General features: G+C 42.3%; 1 protein-coding gene across 1 annotated transcript; it reads left to right on the top strand.

Annotated features, from left to right (window-relative positions):
- Positions 1–5,355: 5,355 nt before the first annotated feature.
- Positions 5,356–14,433, top strand: LOC125539328 (malate dehydrogenase-like). The gene is made up of 9 exons (XM_048702759.1): positions 5,356–5,682; positions 6,105–6,208; positions 7,398–7,472; positions 7,551–7,652; positions 7,769–7,893; positions 9,005–12,370; positions 13,046–13,224; positions 13,309–13,352; positions 14,357–14,433. The coding sequence occupies exons 1-6, from the start codon at positions 5,619–5,621 to the stop codon at positions 9,093–9,095; spliced, it is 561 nt and encodes a 186-aa protein (XP_048558716.1). The 5' UTR covers positions 5,356–5,618; the 3' UTR covers positions 9,096–12,370; positions 13,046–13,224; positions 13,309–13,352; positions 14,357–14,433.
- The last annotated feature ends 366 nt before the right edge of the window (positions 14,434–14,799 follow it).

Raw genomic sequence — 14,799 nt, 5'->3', positions numbered from 1 at the left:
GCCCGGCCGGTCTTGGAGGTCTCAGGCACCCGTTAGCAAAATGTAGGGCGCCTTAAGCACCAGGATCTGCCCTTGCTAGCATGGAGCAGCTAACTGAGGAGCACTCGTTCGGGAGCCTCCCCAAGGGTCACTTGGGGTGGGCTAGCATGCTCTGAGCCGTTGCCACGTGTCACGCTCTGGGCGTTCCCGCCGTATTTTGATTATTTTTTATTTTCTGCACGCATTTTTGGCTTTTAGATGGTTTTTTTGCCTTTCCAGTTTTCCACCAGTCTTCCTTAGCTTCTCAACAAAAAAATTGCGCAGAAAAACACATTTTTTTTCTTTCGCAAGAGGCACGGGTTTATTTTCGTGAGAGGCATGATTTTGCTTCCGCGAAAGGCATGACCGTGCCTCTCAGAAACGGAAAAGGATAACTCGTTTTTTTTGCTACCGCAAGAGGCACATATTTGCTTCAAGAGAGGCACGACCGTGCCTCTTGGAAACATAAAAAACACGTTCTTCCCTTCAACGAGAGGCACGGCCGTGACTCTTACGAATGAAAAAAGCGTTTTTGCTTCTGCAAGAGACGCTGTTTTGCTTCTGTGAGAGGCGCGGCAGGCTTTCGAAAAGGGAAAAAAATGTGCTCCCGGTGTGGGTTTTTTCGTCTGGTTTTTTTGTGAAAAAAAATTTCGTCACAACCAACTAACATGAGATCTAGTTTTGAAGATCACGACGCGGGGAACCAATGGTGAAAATTGAACATTTGGATGCATGGTTTAAGAGATAAAACATTTTGAATAAACGAATCTATGAAAAAGGGAAAACTCACAGGTTGCGACAAATGCGCACATGCAGCACGCCACTTGTCGCAACCCAAGGAGGTGCAACTGATCTTTGGAAGGAGTACTCCTCAATTAGTGATTTTGTCGCTAGCAGCCTTGTGCGCCAACCCGCCACCCTGCGCTCCACTTGCTTGGGCCGGCCCAATACAGGGTTGCACGGTACATGTCTCTTCCTTCGGGTTGCTTGTCCTTTGTTCATTCGGTCGATGGTTGAGCATTTGACTTTTGTAAAAAAAAATCACAAAACCTGGATTTGAAAAACTTCATGAATATGAAAGAAAATTCATGAATTGGAAAAAACTTCATGTATTTTGTAAAAAAAACTTTGTGGATTTTTAAAAAGTTCATCAATTTCGTGAATAGAATCGTAGACTTGGAAAAAAGTTCGTGGATTTAAAAAAAACATAAGATTTGGGGTAAAATGAGGATTTGAAAAACATTCATGCAATTAAAAAAGCGTTCATGGATTCAAAAAAAGTTCAAATATTTGAAACATGTTACAGATTTTGTAAAATGTTCACGGATTTGAAAAGGTTTTCTACTTGAAAAAAGTTTCACACATTTGATAAAAAGGAAAAGGAAAAGAAGAGAAGAAAAGGTCCAAAAACATAAACATGAATTAAGAAAAATCAGACAAAAGCTTCATAGAACCGGGAACAAGAGCTTCCCGCTAGTGCCTTATATGGGCCGGCCCTTAAAGGTTGTACTGCAGGGAGGGTGTGTGCACGTTGTACTAATTTGCCTTTAAAGGGCGCATGAAGCATCAAATAGGAGTTAGTTGTACAAGCAACCCTAAAAATTAAAGAAAGTACATCAAATTTTGTCGTGAAACCTCGTGACCTTTGCGCCAAAACAAACATGTCATTTTTTGTCGCGAATGAGAAGTCATCAAGGCCACGGTCCTACTAGACCATCGCCCTAGATTTATTTTCGGGCCATGGAAATTTCCTTTTTTTTCTTAATTTTCATGATGGGTTGCGATATCTGATGGGTTTTATCTCTAGCTTACCCCAACTTATTTGGGACTAAAGGCTTTGTTGTTGTTGTTGTTGTTGTTGTTGTTGTTGTTGTTGTTGTTGTTGTTGTTGTTGTTGTTGCTGTTTATTTGAGCAAACTATGGTAATGTTTTATTACCACTAAAAATTATTTGAACATGGCATGGCAATTTTATCATAACACACACCATAACAACCATTTTGTGTTTTTACTAAGGCATATCTAGCATTTGGGTAGGCAATTTAACATGGCAACTTTTCGTTTGTACTTTAAGATGATTTTTTAATACATGAATCTTAAACATGCCAAAACGTTGACATTTCAACATATATGTGACTTTTTACACAAGCATGGAAACTTTTTTCCTGTGTTTTAAGAAAGCCAAAATGTATGTTTTTTTTGTTTTTTCTCATACTATCTAGGTAAATTAATGAACTTTCATGATGTGTTTTTCTACCAACAATTTTCCCCAATAGAAAGGCGATCGAGCTGAACCGCTAGAGGCCCACTAAAGGGGCCTCTATCATAGGTGCTTGCATGGGGACGTATCCTACCAAAAAATAGAGAGCTCCTAACCAACACCTTAAGAGGTAGTTAGGCCAATTACCGCACTCCCCCCACCGCCCTCCCCCCCCTCCCCCCCCCCCCTCCCTGCTTGCGCGTACTTGGTTGGTCCAGCTACGCCTGGTTGGCAAATGGACCTCCGATCGGTTGATAGGTGAATCAGTTGATGGCTGACTTTTGCTAAAAATGACCTGGAAAAATTCGTTGGAAAACAAATTAGCATTTTTTTTGGCAAATAATCATGGATTTGAAAAAGACTACATATTTTAAAAAAAAACTTGTATATGAAAATTTCAATTTTTTAACATATACATATATATTATATATTGGGCAAAAATATGAATTTGGAAAATGTTCATGAATACGGGAAACAATTTATAAATTTCAAAAAAGTGAACATATATGAAATAGTTCATAAAATTTTAAAACCTTATGGTTTTGAAAAATAAAATGCAAATTTGAAAAAAAAAGTGTGCGGATTAGTAAAAAAATATTGGATGTTTTTTTTGCAAAAACTGGAAAATATCGCGGATATGAAAAAAACTCACATATTTGAAAAAAGTTTGTGGGTTTTTAAAAGTAAACAAAATTGAAAATTTCACAAATTTAGAAATTTGTAATAAGCTTGGGAAATTTGAAAAAAATAGGATTTGGGAAAAGTTCATGAAATTGATATTCACACATTTTAAAAAGGGTAAAAGGATGAAAAATTAAAGAGAAGATAAAAAATAAAAGGAGCAAAACTCGTGCTGAACAAAAAACAAAGAAAATCGTTCAAAAAACATCTAATCGTTCGTTGGAAGGTCCCCCAAAACCAATGCTGGTTCAAATTTTACGCTATTAAAAACGAAAAACAAATAGATGGGCCTAGCCCAAGGTGAAGGTGAGGTGCACGCTAGTTACCAAGTGGCCTTTAAGTGACATTTAAGGCGCCAAACAGGGCTTGGGACAAAAAGGCTGAAATCAGGGTTACCCCTTGGAAAGGTCGCTCACATCTTCCTAGGTTCGACAGGTGGCTTATTGCATGTGTCGCAACCTTGGAGTTTTTTCTTTTTTTTTCGTAGATTCATTTATTCCAAATGTTTTACCTCTTAAATCACGCATTCAAAGCGTGAATCGTTTTCACCGTTGAATTTCTCGTGTCGAGATCTTTGAAACTAGATCCCATATTAATAAATTTTGAGAAACTTTTTTCATGAAAACCCCCCCAAAAAAACAAAGCCGGAAGCACGACTTTTTCCCACTATTTTTCTATCTCTGAGAGACACAATTGTGCCCCTCCATGTGAAGTAAATCAATGCCTCTCACAAAAGAAGAAAAAACACGTTTTTCTCTCTCTTTCCGAGATGTTGTGCCTCTCGCAGAAGTAAATGTTTGTGTTTTTAACTGTTTAGTTTTCTTAAAACTCTGTTCGTAAACTAAAAAAATGCTCTAGTTTTTCAAAAGATGTTTGTGTTTCTCAAGAATTTTGCAGGTTTTCTAATTTTTGTTCATAAACTAAAAAAAGCTCGCTTTTTCAGAAATTGTTTGGCCTTTTTTTTCGAAAAAAATCATGTTTTAGAAACATTGTTCAGAATGACAAAAAATGTTCCCACGTGGAACTTTCCCGCAAACTCAAGACCGGACATTTTTGGCACCTGGGAACTATGTTTTGCAAATATGCACATTTTTTACAATTTTTTCAAAAAAATGGAAACAAATGCAAACAATTTTTGATATTCCAAACACTTTTTGAAAATTGGAACATTTGATGAAAATCCAAATAATTTTTAAATTTCCGAACATGTTGAAAAGCGAATAGTTTATGTCATTGCAAACAGTCTGTTGAGAAAAAGCGAATATTTTTTGAATTCTTTTCAGAATGCTAATAGTTTTCAAAATTTTCATTTTAGAAAAAGTGGTACAAAAAGTGAAAAAGGAAAGAAAAACCAATAAAGAAACAAACAAAAGAAAAGGCATTTCAAAATTGAAAACAATATTTTAGGTTTGGTGGTTGCTCCAGTTCTTATAATCCGCCTTCGATAATTAAATATTGAAGCTCATCACCTCGTGCGGTGAATGATGAGCCGGACAAGTGGGTGGTGCAGTGTTCGATCCCTCGCATTGGTGGATTTGTTTTCAGTGATTTTTTCGCTGTTTAGATATGGTAGTGGTTGCACAACGCAATCCTCCTAATTGAACATATAAACCCTTCTACGCAACCCGCCATTCTGGAGGCCTTGCGCGCGCTGAGCTTCGTCGTCCGTTTGATCTTTTACTGTTGATCGATTTTGTCTGCTGGCATTTGGTCAACCGTTGGTCCTTCTATACATCAGCAGCAACTTCATAGGTCAGTGATGGGTGGGGCTCGTTGGCTGTGGGGTCGAGAGAATTAGGTGGTTTTGCTTTAATTTTGCGTACGTGAGCGAATTTTACTGCAGTGGGGACGACGAGAACGTGGGGTGAAACCCTATCAGCCAATCCCTCGTGCTCCTCGAGCCCCGCGTCCATCCTCCTCCCCCGCTCTCCACTCCCCACCCTCCCCCGCGCAGCCGCCGCCTCTCCCCTGCCCTCCTCATCTAGAGCCCTTCCCAGCCGACGGAGGAGCCCCCTTCCCAGCCCTGCGTCGGAGTTCAGAGGCAGGGGAGGTGTGGATCGATGATGGTGCAGCAAAGAAGAGGATGTGAGATCGAGGAGGGAGCGAGCCGTTGCAGAGGAGATGGGAGAAGGGGGTGCGCGGTGGTGAGGCATCGGCACCGGAGAAGCAGATCCGTGGTGCGCGGTGAAGCGGGATACGTGACGCCGGCCGGCGCTCGCGGGTACGTCCTGCAGGATGACGCCGCAGCTCCAGTCTTCTCCTCACGGTGGTCCATGGCGCTATCACTGTCGTCCTCAGCAGGAGGACCGCGGGACGCAGAGGCGGCCGGCTCCATCCTGCTCTTGTGCTGCCGTACCTCTGCCTTTCTCGTCCGCCGCGCCCCAGGCTAGTAGGTGGACGGCGCGGAGAGTTCTTGTCACAAGACGCAGGAGGATGGCTCTCGCCGACGCCACGCTCTGCTCCTCTCGCCTCTGCCGCACTCTGCTCCGGCTTGCCACCGAAAAGGCTGTGCTTTCGGTCCAAGGAGCCGATGGGTCGCCGGATCCGTCGGCCACCCATGGACTTCGCCTGGAACGCGGGCTGGGAGGCGGCGCTGCCAGCCTGCAACGCCAACCCCGATCCCGACCAACCCGGCGCCGCAGGGGGTGGAGGCGGAGTCCATGATGCTGGTCTCCGGGCCGCGCGTCGCCGTCTCCGGGCTGAGGCGAGCCGACTGCTGCGCAGGTCGTGCTCTCCGCCGTGTCAAGTTACCGTCCTTCGCTGGTCTTGCCGTGGATTAGTCTGTTGCGGTCCGTAAGTTGACAAGTGGATTCATAAGGTCGGATTGATAAGAATCTGGATAGGAATCCTTGAGTTGGCTCGGATTGATAAGCACTAGGAATCGTGCAGCCCCCAAATCCTTGAGTTGGTTCAGAGTTAGCCTTGGCTGCTCCCCTGCTTGAAAATGGCCCTGATTTAGGTTTAGAGCTAACCTTTCTTAGGTTATTTCACACGCTATGACTGAAGTTTTTGTTCCCTGCTAAAAAGCCTTCATTTTTGTTCCCTCCGATCCAGGTTCATTTTTGTGTACTGCTCCCTGCTAAGAAACCTTCATCTTATAATGCTTTTGTTAGCTCTGTCTGAACATTTTCTTATTACCCTTTCAGTGCCTGCTCTCATGAAGATGAATGTGTCCTGTTCGTCAATGCCGGTGGGTATATTTGAAAAAACTGCAAAGGAAGCAGAAGACAATGTGCTCCTGAGAGAGATGGTAAGCAGTGCCATCAATCTTGACAATTAATTTGCTAGAATTATCGCAAGACTTGTCAAAACTGAAAATTTTGACTGCATCGGGTAAGATTGTCTGAAGAAAGCAACTAAAACTTCAGAGAATATATTGTTGTTTATATAAACTGAATACTGGTGTACTGTCAATATTCAGTAGAAGAAATTATACTTCTGAGTATATTGTACTGGCAATATTCAGAAGTAGAAATTCAGTGTTGTACCACTAAAACTGTGCTGGTTCCTCTTTGCTGTGCAATGTTAACATCAGATTATCCAATGTTCCATATTTCAGCACAATATTCAATACCCTTATGTCCCGCACAATGCACCGCACAAGGTCCTTGCTCCCTTCCCTGCTGCAGGTAGCACCCTCCCTTTTGTTCAGTTTCAGTATGCAAGCGAACATGTGCAGTTCATGTGCACTGATTCTCAAAAACTGAAGCATTTACATGGCCATGTTGGTTTCTTCAGTGAGGAGACGAGAGAGGAGATTGCTGGATCTGGAAATGGAGGTCAGCACCACCTACAGGACAAGAGTGCTGCTCCTCTCCGACTCTTCAAGGTCTCTCATGCTCTGCTCTTGCTCAGGCTGAATTAGAAGGTTAGGTGTGACAAAAAAACTGAAACTCATCTCCTAATATCCCTCCATTTTTGCAAAATCAAATTTGTGTCAGCTATATGACCCATGATCATACACTTGTTTCAAATAATCATACGCTTATCAATTTCCACGGACAGGTTAATGGTGTATACCTGCTTCTGAGCTGCCATGCAAAGACTCTGTTATCTCTTGAATTTATCCACTGCCAACTTTATCCTGCAGGCATGGATAAAGTTTGCATTAGTCTTTGCCAGCCAGGTTCCCAAAACTACAAGTTCCAGTCCTTTTATTCTGCCTTGGTCATAATGTTAATTTTTCTGCCATATGTTAAATTTGTTGTCATATGTAGGCCATCAGATAACTTGTGTATGTTCATCTAGCTGCAAAAGAAACTTATGACTTGTGTCATCGGTAAAAAAAACAGTAGACCTGTTTACAAATGAAAGGACCAGGCACTGCCATTTTCTTGCTGTGTTATACTCTCAATGAATCTTAATTATTTCTGATATGTTTCAGTTATTTTATTTCAACAAATGACAAGACTAATCTGTCATTCACAATGTTTTTGCAGCTAGCATTAAAAGCTGGTGTGTTTTATGACAGAGTGACAAATATGACTATTTGGGGAAACCATTCAACAACTCAGGTGAAGATATGATTACAAACATGGCTACTCTATTGGTAGTGCTTTGGAGTACTGATTTGATGATTTCCACTTGAGTAGGTTCCTAATTTCTTGAATGCCAAAATTAATGGGAGGCCAGTAAAAGAAGTCATCAAAGATACAAAGTGGCTAGAAGAGGATTTTCCTACAACTGTTCAAAAGGTACACAATTCCTGATTGATTGGGACAACTAAGAGAATATTGTGTACTGATTGATTGATTTCTTGAATATTTTGTATTGGCTTGAGGTCATGCAGCTGCTCTCGTTGCTTACGCAGGTACACGGAGAAGGTTGTGGTGCCGGCGAGGCTGTTGCTCCCGGTGTCAGAGAGGGTATCGCTGACCGATGCCGCCGGCTTGCCCAAGGTGTCCTGCACGTCTTCATGACCAGCCATCTCCCCAGGTGAATCCCTTCCCTTTAAGAAAATCTCTCTGGCTAATTTGTTTGTTAGGATTGCAGAACGTGAATCTTCCTTAGTCATCACCAAATTGACATGCTCTGACTAACTGATAAACAACAAAGTATTGAATAGTGCTACTCGAATGGAGTATGGAATGATTTAGTAATCACTTGTATGCAAAAAGAGGTGCACAATTTGGTGTTGTGAGAATTGAACTGGAACAGAATTTTCATGCCTATGTTTTTTTTTCATGTCGACCTATCTCCAGTCGTATGCAGATCCATAGTGGATCAAGCGGAACTAGCACATTTGCTATACAGATTGCAAAGCGCCTTGGAATCAAGGTTTTTTCTCACTGCAGGTTTATTGGTTCAGATAGATACAGCATATATGGTACAAAGATGTTTTCCGAAAGCAACTCTGTTATGCCGCTCTAGAAAGCCAAAGAGAAACTAACTGCTTGCGACGTTTAAGGTGTGGACATATGCAGAAACTACAAAACCTTTGTAGCACGTATCGAAGAAGAAACTAATGGAAATGGTATTATCCTGCCATCCTCTTGTGACGCTTGATGCCCTGATGCAAAAGTAAAATAAAATTATTTTGCTTTACCAAGTTATACCCGTCAATTTCATATACATTCTAACTGTAATATGTGGAATAGCTCTACCAAACCTTGTTGTCATTCTGTACAACGTAGGCATATCTTATCTCCAAGGCAATCTGGATAGCTTAGCAGTTGATGGTAGACTTTTCATCGTTGGTTTCATGTGAGGCACTGTAATTGAAGTGAACCTGCAGGCGATGCTTGCCCGAAGACCGACTGTACAAGGTTGTATCGATCTATCTATATACAACCATGCCTCTTTCAGTTTTATGTGTTTTTTCCTGGTAACACATCTTACTCTCTGAACACAATGCTCATAGGACTGTTGATGCTTTTCTACTGTTAGAATTTCATGCTTTGTTTTTCGGCAACTGATTATGTAGTGCTATGATGTAGCTTTGTGTCTTCTAAATTATTTTTTACTCTCAAATAATTTATTAGACAACGGAAGAGCTAAGTGGTACTTTTGTGTAGACTTACCTCCATTCACCTGATTCCTATTTCAGCATCTCGCACAATGTATTCAGAGAGATGCTGCCACTTGTGATACATCTGTGTGAAGCCAGATCCAGAATGAGTCGACAGAGTTGGGAGTAGCGATACAACATCTGGGGGCTATGCTTTTTGAGCTTGGACGGACAATGATGACGCTTAGAATGGGGCCATCTCCTGTATGCATTTTTCTACTATGTCACTATCACACAAGTGATTCACAAGGTTTAAGTATTCTGATAGCTTTTTTATTTTGTAGGCTAATGCTTTTGTAAATGCTGGGCATGCTGTTTATACAAACCCCACTGGACCAAGTCCAATCATAGTTCAGAATACCTGTATAGCTTTGCTTTCCTATCATGAACTGCTGACAACTTTGTTTTGGGCTATCATGCTAGCATGCACTGTAACATATATCACTGTGTATTAACATGCTACCTAAGTATCTATTTCTTTATACTTTATTATCAGTCCTTAAACAAATTTTACGTGCATGATTTGAATGCTTGGTTTGCTGTCGCCCTTTGTACCATCGGCGCAACGAGTGATTAGCTGCTTTTTATGTGTGAGAATGTTAGGAATGTTTCTATATGTGCCCAGATTTATTTGGTGTGCCTGCTATGTTTCACTTTCACTGCTCTTTGTTGAATAAATTGAGAAATTCTTGATTCTTTTTATGTTATTTCTTTACATGAAGGATCCAGATTAAAATATAATATGTTATTCTTGCTGGCTTAGTTTAAACAAATGCATTTTAGATCACCTACTTCTCAGTTCATGATTTTTGACTCGGTGTGTTGCAGTTGATTACCGGAACACGCTCACCCAAAGTGTCGATCTGCATCCATACATAATTTACTAAAAGAAATTTTTTGAGTTGTTTCTGCATATGCCTTTTGGTATTTACTAGGTCACCTTCAAGATTCGCTAACTAACATACATATCCTATCTACGCTTTTCACATCCATATAATGATGCCATGTTTTTCCTTTTGAGTAGACGATTCTTTATTTATTAACCTATACATCAATATGTTGTTTCCATTGATCTCATAGTACTTTTTGTGTGTTTCTTTATGTTGGGCTGAAAACTTATTGTCGATTCAAGCTATTTTTTAAGTCATGTATACTATGGAAGTTGTGTAAAAGAACATTTACTAAAATGTTATGTAAAACCTATGGCTCAAAGCTAAGCTTCGGTAAATTGGAATATTTATAGATATATTTGGGAGTTTCATTAGATTAATTTGGAATTTCAAACTAATCCATTTAATTATTTGAGAGCACCAGCAACACAATTTTTGAAAAAAAAAACATGCCCACCAAACGAAGGGCATGGGTATGTTGTCCATGTATGCAAATCTCTAGGAATGAGAAACCCTCAAGAACTACTAGGAAGGAGAAAGCCCTCCACGTCTCCCAGCCTGACTATGCCTCCGTACGTTCCCTCTTTCGATCTGTCTCTCCCCTTCCGGTCCGTTCCGTTCCCCCCTCACGGCGCCCGTGTTTGTGTCTCTTGGCCTGACGTATGTGCGTGTGTGGTTCTTCTGCAGCTCGCGCCGAGGATTGCTGTGTCCAAGTGGAAACAGTCTATGTGGCGCTCGTAGGTAGAAAGGTGCAGGAAAGAATAGGGAAACTTCTGTCATTTTCTTTGGTCTCTGAAAAATAAATGGTGATATGGGCTGATGCATTGCTAAATTACATGATACAAATTCACTTCTCTTTTTTGATTTTTGGTTTACTTCGTTGTGCTACAATGGCTCTCCTAGGAATGTTCTTCCATGCTTTGATGTGCACAATCGAGAAAGTGCATGCATCCAGAAACCAAATAGGATTTTTTTTATGTGTTATCTTCTCATAAATCTTGTGCTCGTCCAATAAGAATAAGGTTTGGTGGTATTGCTTTTGTCTGTCACTCGGTAGATTTCAGACTTCAAGCTAGCTGCAGTTATTTCAGGTTATATGTGCAAATCCTTGGTGTGACATCATTGGTAACTGATCATGAATACGTTGCAATCTGATATGTCTATTCTTGATTTGTGGTGCCATGGTGTAAAAATTGGTCCTAAAGATACATGATGTTTTTGTACAAAGTTGAGACAGTTATTTTTGAAGGAGGGAATATTAGATTATTTTGTTCCTTTTTAATTTGGTTCTAAAGATATAGTTTTAGAGTGATCATTTTGCATCAGCCAAGCTTGCCGTTGTTGTAAATAATTGTGCTGTTGTCCTCAATTCACTTTCGGTTTTTTAATGCTACAAGCGTTATTGTTCCAGTTTTTTCAGTTATTGATCATGCCATTATTCTTTCCGCCTTTGTAGCTGAAAGATTAGTGAGACTGAGTAAATTTTGAACATGTTCCATGTGAGAGAAATAGCATGTTGATTTCATCTTAAAATAATCATAGCTGAGGGATGAGATTTGTAACTAAGGGTCATCTGTAGAGCTGGAGGAAGAAGTTGCGAGGCTTGGAACTCTCCTTGTGAAGAGCTCAGGGACAGCAGTGAGGACTATGCCTCTTTAGTTGTAATTGTGATACTCCTGATGTGCAAGTAAACACTCCTGTGATACTCCTTATGCTAAAATGTTGGTTGTTAGTACAGAGGTGGTGACATTATTTGGTTCTCTGGTATTGATTTCATGATTTGTGGTTAATACATGACGTAATACAATCCACATTGCATTATATTTCCAGTTACATCTCCTACTTACTCACTAATAACATTCTTTCTAATTCGCTTCTTGCGCCATTGGCGCAACCGGGTCATCTAGTTGAACATATAAAGGATGAGCCAGTGTGCCCAACTAGCGGCACTGGCCACGTCTCCTTTTATTCGCTATAGTGTAGAGAGAAACGAGAAGCTGGCAGCGTGGGGGCACAAAGAAAAGAGGAAGCGGCAGTGAGAAGAGGCAAAAATAACCAGACCTAGCCCGCGCCCCCGCAGCCGCCTCCTCTCCTGGCGTCACCGCTGCCTCGGCCTCGTCCGCCTCCTCTCCTGCCGCCGCCGCCTCGGCCTCGTCTGCCTCCTCCACTGCCACTGCCTGCGCCCGCGCCCTCGCAGCCACCTCCTCTCCTGCCGTCGCCTCCTCGGCCTCGTCTGCCTCCTCTCTCTTGCCGCCGCCGCACCAGCAGCCTCTGAGCCCCCTTCTCCACCTCTTCACCGTGGCCACCTAGCTTGAGCTTGAGCCGAGGGGTGACTCGGCAGGACGCCGGGGGGCACGGGCGCAGCCAGCCACCCCCGCCCTGCGCTCTGCAGGCGCCCGGCGGCCTTGACCTGGCCTCAGCAGGAGGAGCTCGAGCCGAAGCCGAGGAGCATGACCTTGATCCGGACTCGGCAGGAGGAGTAGAGCAGCAGCCACGCACACCAGCCGACACGCCGGTGGGTTTCTCTCTGTAATCCCCTTTACCTTCTCGTCTGTGCCCATCGTCCTCTAGCATCTTGGTTCGGTTGGTGAAATTTGGTGGGTGTTCTCTATGTCCTTCTTGGCCTCTTTCTTGCGCCTAGTCTATCGGAGATATGAGTTCTTGGCTGTCTGGTCAGGTGCGGTGCCCAGTTCATGAGGGGAATGGGTTCTTGGCTGTAGCATATGGCGCGTTCATAGGTTCTTCGAATGGATTGGTTTGATACTCGCCAACCCTTCTGCAAGTTCTTGCAGTTCGTGGGGAGATGGATGGGGTTTTCTAATTTGACCCAAAATTGTGTCCTGGAGCAGCTGGACCCTCGGGAGCTCGTGCTCGGGGTTGCCGCGGATGGACTCCAGCAGGAGTCGCCGCGCAGCAGGGACGGGGAGCATGGTGATGGCCTATGGGATCTCTGTCGCTGGACTGGGATGGCCTTTGGGGTCTCTGTCGCTGGATATGTTTAGGCTAGGTGGTTAATTGAATATGTTCAGTGCTACCGAGCTAAATTTATTCAAATGGTGTACTACTAAATATGTTCAGTGCTACTGATGTTGCTACTGCTACTTATATAAAGATTTTCCTTTGATATTGATGCTTCTAGGTAGGCTATATGATGTGGTGCTATATGAAACTTGTGTCGAATTTTCTGCAGATGGAGTGCGACGAGACTTTTCTCGGCATGTTGAACTTCGGTGTCTCAACACAAGTGCCAGATAGTCCAATTGGAGAGCAAGAGTGGCCGATGGTAGTTGAATTGGTAGTCTCCTCCTTCCGTTGTTTGTGCAGGGTCAGTCTCTCTGTTGTTTGTCCTTCGCCTTGCTGCTCGAGAAGGTGAGTTCTTCCTTGCTCGTGTCCTGTTTGACGAAATGCATGTTAACTGACATGGCTTTGTTTCTCGTTTCGTTACCTGTCCAGGTCTTTTGCTTGTTCGCTGACCGTCTATGTTGTTGGCTAGCAAGGTTAGTCGTGCTTTCCTTGGATTGCTTTATTAGTTGTGTGTGCCTATCCTGCTTCTTGTGGGGTTATCCTTCTGATCTTGTTGAAAAAAAGCACATCCTTTCTTGCTTATGATTGCTTCGATTCTTTTGTTCCTGCTTGCTGCTTTCGGAGGCGTATATTCATTTAGGTTCAGGTCCATGCTTGTGCAGTTTACTCGATTTTCAGTACCCTGTCTTGCATGGGCAGGTTATAGCTTTTGACCGTTCTTCTACAATCCTTGCTGTTTGTTGCTCCTTGTTTGTGTAAGGGCAATCCAGTTGCTGCTGCTTATATATGTGTACTTTGTGATCTACCAGGCCACATCCTGCTATTTGCACTTGTACGGATTTACTCTTGTTGCTCATTGACACATGCAAGTTAATTGATTCATGGTTGCAGCTCGTTGACATATGAAAGTTACTTGATCCATGGTTGCATTGTGCATTAGGCTGTCTTTCCTTATGCTTGTGCTGGTGATTTTCTTGTTGCGTGATCCTTTCCGGGCATATCCTTACAAGTAGGATGTGCCCAAATTTTGTTCCTGTCTTGCTAATGATGCTTGCTGCAGAATACAGTGTAATAGGCATTATCGCTTGCGTGTGCATAGACCAATGCTTGCTGCTTTGATATGTGTGCTCCGGAATTTAGTGGGCCATCTCTTTCTATTGCTTTAGTGTGTTCTTTAGAATCCGATGCAGCACCACTTCCTATTATATGTCCACAGAATGGTTCTTGTTGCTCATTAATACATGCAAATTAGTGGACACTCCAATAAAATGAGCCATTATTTCAGTGTCCAGTAGGTCCTTTTTTGGCCGTTTATTCATATCGTCATCTATGTGCTTATCTGAAGCATGATGACTTTGTTCTTTTTGTTTTTTGTATCCTTTGCTCAGCTTCTCGGCTGCTCTATTTCCTAGTGAGGTTTGTGCTTGCTCTTTGGACCTGCCTCTCATGTAGGTCCCTGGTTCCTTTTGTTTTATAGGTCATGTTGTGGTTCCCTTCACTTTCTTTGTCGTCTGCCGCTCTGTTACCTCAGTGGTTCCCCGTCTTGCTATTAAGGTTAGTGTTCTATGCATATGTGTTTTTAGTTTTTCTTCTTTTGTTTCTGTTGATTACTTATTGTTTTATTCTGGTGACTAACTGGGTATTGCCTGCATGCTTTACTTTTGTGTTTTGGTTTCTTATACTACTTATTTTATTTATACAATTTGCCATGCTCGGTGTGAAAGGACATGCCGTGCCCCCATGTGTGGTTTTGGTAATTGATGACAATCTCTATGGACTAACGGTTGCCTTGAGTTATATTTGAAGGATTTGTCCATAGGATTGTCTTGAAGTCCATGTGTTGGTTTTAAGGAGTTTATGAGATGGCCAAAGTGCTTTTCAAGGAATTATCCAAAGATTGGTCATGTGTGAGTTGAGATG

The sequence above is a fragment of the Triticum urartu genome, chromosome 2, assembly GCF_003073215.2.
Source record: "Triticum urartu cultivar G1812 chromosome 2, Tu2.1, whole genome shotgun sequence".
In the NCBI taxonomy this organism is placed as follows: Eukaryota; Viridiplantae; Streptophyta; class Magnoliopsida; order Poales; family Poaceae; genus Triticum; species Triticum urartu.
Note: the sequence above shows the minus strand (reverse complement) of the source record. Positions and strands in the feature narration are given on the sequence as shown.